The sequence below is a fragment of the Limulus polyphemus genome, unplaced genomic scaffold, assembly GCF_000517525.1.
Source record: "Limulus polyphemus unplaced genomic scaffold, Limulus_polyphemus-2.1.2 Scaffold6458, whole genome shotgun sequence".
NCBI lineage: Eukaryota > Metazoa > Arthropoda > Merostomata > Xiphosura > Limulidae > Limulus > Limulus polyphemus.
Window position 1 is genome coordinate 17,878 of NW_013672068.1, and position 6,000 is coordinate 23,877.

At 33.5% G+C, this 6,000-nt stretch overlaps 1 protein-coding gene across 1 annotated transcript in view; it reads left to right on the forward strand.

Annotated features, from left to right (window-relative positions):
* Positions 1 to 105: 105 nt before the first annotated feature.
* Positions 106 to 6,000, forward strand: part of LOC111089503 (protein S-acyltransferase 21-like) — a 17,327-nt gene continuing 11,432 nt past the window's right edge. Inside the window, exons 1-5 of the mRNA XM_022402131.1 lie at positions 106 to 305; positions 1,270 to 1,388; positions 2,339 to 2,440; positions 3,675 to 3,803; positions 4,631 to 4,785. Coding sequence (XP_022257839.1) covers positions 208 to 305; positions 1,270 to 1,388; positions 2,339 to 2,440; positions 3,675 to 3,803; positions 4,631 to 4,785 — 603 coding nt within the window. The 5' untranslated portion in view covers positions 106 to 207. The remainder of the gene's footprint in view (positions 306 to 1,269; positions 1,389 to 2,338; positions 2,441 to 3,674; positions 3,804 to 4,630; positions 4,786 to 6,000) is intronic.

Sequence of the window (6,000 nt, forward strand, 5' to 3'; positions counted from 1 at the left end):
CCTGCTAGTTTGATTTTGAACTAAATCGAACAGCCTTATCAAACTGGTTTTTACTTAAAGCAATGTGAAATATATTTATCTGTGATAGATATAGATCCTTTGTGAAACTTGGCTGGTTTTAACTCTCCAACAAAGTATCTTAACAGTTTTCTATTTGTTGCCCTTAATAGCTATTACCTGTTTTTTTTTCTTTCTTTAAATAGTGGAATGAGGTCGAAACATTGCAGTGCATGTAACAAGTGTGTTGGTGATTTTGACCACCACTGCAAATGGTTGAACAACTGTGTTGGAGGAAGAAATTACAAGTATGAATTTTGAAACTAATAGATTCTCGTTCGTGTACTTGATCTTTTATAAGTTCGACGACATTGCGTTTGGCTATTTAATTAGTGTGATATTATTTTGCATAGGCCATAGAATGATGCTTTTTTCAGGTATAACATACTGTTTTCAATATTTCTTTCAAATCAAAACAATTTATAGGACATTTTTTCTTTCTTTGGCAGTTTCTGTTCTTAAAACTGTCACTGGTGATAACTGTTAGCTGAAAATAATTTGATAAAAATATTTTGGAAAAGAAAATTTTTTTTGCTTTTTAGGTGATCAATTGATGTATAACGTTACTAATTACCATAAGCTCCTTTACATCACTTATAACGAGGCTAAGTCCGGGCTCAGTTTTTTTTTTTGTCTTGTTTTGTGTATTATTCTCACTTCAATTATAGTTCAGCCCTCATTAACAACACAAATATCAAAACCTGAATAAATCCTTTAAGAAGTTTATTTAAAAAAAACTTGTAGCACCAACTTCAATTATTTTCAGGGTTATGCTAATGTCATGTACTACCAAGATATATACAAGTCCCATTTTTACAGTAATTTTTGTTTCATTGGGATGTCATTAAAGTAGCAAGAGCTCATAGAAATGAACCTGTTGCGACTTTATGTCACGATGTCGACATTTTGAACAGCTGTAAGGGTAGATCTTACAAAAATCATGGCAGTGCATAAGTTTTGTATCAACCTCTATATACTTTTCAATTCTTTGACAAATTTTGAGCAATGGCTGCAGACGAATCCCTGTACTTACTTCAATTCTAACAGACAAAGAGACAGATTAAGAACAATTTCCCATTTAGCCATAAATAATTATTTCTCTTCGAGTGTAATTACAACTTGAAAGGTGAAATTTCTTTAAACAACGTTGTATAATCATTTTTGTAGATAGCGTTTTTTGTCTTCAGAACATTTTGTTGTGTTTTTGTATAGAGTCTTCCTCTTCTGTGTTGGCTCCGGATTAGTAGGAAGCCTTATAGTGTTGGTATTGTGTTTGGTTTTAACAGTGGCGTACTTTGATGAATACAGTTGGATCAATAATACTGAACCCTGTAAGTTATTTTCTGTAAATTTTTTGTTTGTTTATAGTTAACTTGTGTGTTTTATTTGATATCTGGCTGACTGATTCTCAGCATCCACTTCCATGAAAGGTAGTAAATTTAATTAGGTGAAACCTTTATGACCGTTAAGCCTAACTTGTGTAGCATGATACTGTTACCATTTTTTTTATATTTATAAAGTTTCTCTTTCAGGTATTTATTTATTTTAGCATTCAGGTGTTTCAATGCTACTAAATTATACAGTATACTCCAAAAGTATATAGAGGTTTTTTTTGATGATGTTTGAAGAAATGTATTTAAACAGCTAATAGGCTTTACAAAGCAGTAATATTAAGATGGTAGTATTGTTACTCGGATATTATTAATGTGATGAGTAGGAATGTATATATGTTGATAGATTATGTGTTAGTCATGTACTGACTCTGTTTATAGTTTTATAAATCACTATTTGGTCGTGGAAATAGATATTACATTAAGCCTAACTTGTGTAGCATGATCCTGTTACTAAGCGTAGAGATTTTAGTGAAACAAAAATGAAATTAGTTTGAGGCTACAGTTAATTATGGTTGTGTATGTAGTGGTTTCTTCTGCTCTTTATCATCTGCTGTTGATAGGTTTGAATTATGATTTCCTTAATCCTATTTTTGTGTTTGAAACTTCTGTTAAGTTTTAACACCATCTGGTGCATAAAGTCGTAATTAATAATACTGCGTTTGGTTGTCAGTTAGCATTCTGTTTTACAGTAAAGTTTTTTAATTATTTTCTAATCAGGTAATACATTTAGCAGTGTTTTTTAGATTTAACAGCAGCTAGGTGATAAAGAGATTGAAACTGCAACAAAACCAGCGTAATGCCAGAATATCTGTCATGTTTAGAAGATTTTCCACGTCTACACGATTACAGTTGATTAACAGTTCTTCTGTTTTGTTTTTATCTGTAAGCGAACGGGTCTAGCAGTAACTCTGACTTTCAACCAGTCTCTACCATGCCCACAAGTTTTATTCCCTCAAACTCTACATTTTATTCCACTAACATCACTTCAGGTATTTGGAAACTGTGTTCTATCTCGCTATATAAGTTTTAATATTTCTACTTCGATATATTTCACGGTCCCAGAAAAAATTTAACATTGCTGGCTAAACGATAAAATGTCGGCAAACAAATAATATCCGTGTACAAGATCAGGTAACCAAGTGACTGTATAAACACAGTAGGAACGTATTTCCTTTTCAATACAAAAAATAATATAAAAGCACAAGTTGAACGTTTATTTCTTTATAGGAAAACGAAGTGCCAAATCATGAACTTATACAAGTATTTCAGAAGTTTTGAATTTTTTTATGTAAGATCATTTTACCTTGAGCATATGATGATGTCAACAGTTCATGTTTTTAGTCATTAGCTATAAAAAGATGGAAATGATAAGCATTGAGTAATTCAACTAAAGAAGACTGTGGTTGGGTTTTTATGTAGTATTAAGAGGAAACACTTGTAAAAGTGTTGTGAGTGTATAATGAACTTTTTTAATGCCCCCTAATCCCCACTTCAAAGCAGAGTGGGGCATATTGGTTTGTCAGACATGTTGACAGATGTGGTGATTTAGTTAACCTCTCACTCATGAGATGTTGACAGATGTGGTGATTTAGTTAACCTCTCACTCATGAGATGCTGGCAGATGTGGTGATTTAGTTAACCTCTCACTCATGAGATGTTGGCAGATGTGGTGATTTAGTTAACCTCTCACTCATGAGATGTTGGCAGATGTGGTAATTTGGTTAACATCTCACTCATGAGATGTTGACAGATGTGGTGATTTAGTTAACCTCTCATTTGAGAGATGTTGACAGACATGGTGATATATTTAACTCACTTGTGATATGTTGATAGATGTGGTGATTTTGTTAACATGTCACTTGTGAGATGTTGACTGACTGGTGACTTAGTTAACATCTCACTGGATGGACTTGTTGTTTAATTTACCTCTCAGTTGAGAGATGTGTATTAGCTGGGCCAGGATGAGTTGTTAACACATTAAATGATAGAGTTGAAGCTATATAATTATCACTAAACATCCTGGCATTAGTATACGAGGCTTTAAGTTGTTGCTACAGGCATCGAGAGAAAAATACCGTATATTATTACTGTAGATTATAAACTAAGATGTGTTCTTGACTTACTGCAGTTGTAATAAATGAATTGTTGCATTAAATGACACTGTTCTGACAAGCTTTGTACAATATTATGTGCTGATATTAGTGAAATAATTGTTTCTTTCAGGATACACGTTTTATGTGTTCGTTCCTGTGGAGAAAAACGTGTGGTTAGCTGTAGTCATTTGTAGTGAAGCCCTGGCTCTTCTTGCTGTTGGCCTTCTAGGTCATCTTTTGGCATTTCACGCCTACTTGTGTAAGATGGTGATGCTTTTGTTTTAGTACTCCTTAACTTGTTTCTAACCTTAGTTTTAAGTGGTACATCATAATTATTTACAGCCTTCTAGGTCATCTTTTGGCATTTCACGCCTACTTGTGTAAGATGGTGATGCTTTTGTTTTAGTACTCCTTAACCTGTTTCTAACCTTAGTTTTAAGTGGTACATCATAATTATTTACAGCCGTAACATCTATCGTTACACCCTTAACCTGTTTCTGACCTTAGTTTTAAGTGATATATCATAATTATTTACAGCCATAACATCTATCGTAACATCCTTAATCTGTTTCTAAACTTAGTTTTAAGTGATACGTCATAATTATTTACAACCGTAACATCTATCGTCACATCCTTAATCTGTTTCTAAACTTAGTTTTAAGTGATACGTCATAATTATTTACAGCCGTAACATCTATCGTTACATCCTTAATCTGTTTCTAACCTTAGTTTTAAGTGATACGTCATAATTATTTACAGCTGTAACATCTATCGTCACATCCTTAATCTGTTTCTAAACTTAGTTTTAAGTGATACGTCATAATTATTTACAGCCGTAACATCTATCATTACATCCTTAATCTGTTTCTAACCTCAGTTTTAAATTATATGTTATAGATTATTTACAGCTGTAACGTCTATCCTTATGGTAATATGTTTTATTTTACTCAATATAGTAATTTATAGATTCTGTATAAAGTATTTATTTAATAATTTATATTCATATCACCATGAGTCATTGTTAAAAATGTTGTTCATGATATAAATGTATTACATTGTGCTATCTTTCGTTGAATTTACCAACAGTTTACCGTGGTCTTTCTACGTACGACTATATTACTCAGAGAAGAGACAAACCTGGCATGCAGGATCAACATGTTGTTTCCCATTCAGAAGTTTTCAATTCTACCGTGATGTTGAAGAATTGTCCACAGTGCTTCAAGCACTTTCTGCCAAAAAAGGTTATTTTGTAAAAAAAACAAAACACTTTGTTACTTAAATGTTCTGAAGTTATTTTAAAGAAATGTCATGTGAATGTTGGATTTAGGAAAGAGCTGTAATCCACTTAAGGCAGGCCTCAACAAATATTTTCAGATCTAGGAGCCAGCCCAAAAACTCATGAGCCAGGTGTGCCTAACCTAACTTCAACGCTGTTTGTACTGGGAAATGGGGGCTACACCAGTGCCTCGATTATCTGTACCTCCGTTATCCGCGATCGTCGATTATTATCCGTGCTATATTTCTTTTCCCATTGCAATTCTAGATAATAATTTACATGTTTTGGAGAAATTGTCGCTCAGAAGTTAATTTTGGTTGCAAAAGTTCGGGTGTTTCGTGATATCCAGGGGTTTCACATTCAAATTGTAAGTCGTCCAGTTCAAGCCTAACCTTACCTCTTGGTTAACGTTATTTGATTAGTGATTAAAAACATAATATGCAAAAACACACAAGATACATGTCAAGATTTCACTCAACTTCAGTTGTCTTCCGCTTTTCTGTGCTGCATGATGAGCGTAGTTTAACCACAGATGCATGTTCAGGTAGAATTGGGGTGTCACCCAGTTACACATTGTCTTCTTCCGTACAGATAATTGGTATCTTCAGTCTGTTTTAACAAAGACTTTTTCCTAATAAATCCCCAACATAACTTTGAGCTACTTTTTGACTTATTTTTCACAGGCGTTGATAGGGTGCGAATGCACTTCTGTGTCTATAGCAGAAAAAGTGCCGAAAGTTAGGAATGGGCAATCAAAAGAGGAAGTGCTATAGGAGAAAAAATGGAATTAGACTCGTGTAACTCACAAAATTCGGAGAAATCGAGTGTGATCCACTGATAGATCATCACTTGATTTTTATGATTGTGATGACTTTTATAATTTTTCCTGATAATGCGAGTAAAACGATAGTAAAAATATTATGATTTAAATATACTGAAAAGTTTTATTTAGATTAGACAATGGGTTAACTAGTGAAATACACTAATGCCTCGATTATCAGCAATTTTTTTGCTTTCCTTGGACCAACGAGGATAATCGAGGCACCAGTGTGGTATATTTATTTACTTTCACAGCAACGAGTGTTGCTAACGATCACGTGATATCAACAACCACTTGATAGTATTGCCTGAACTAACTGCCTTTGGTCCCGTGTGAGTCTAAATACACGCACTGATTGGT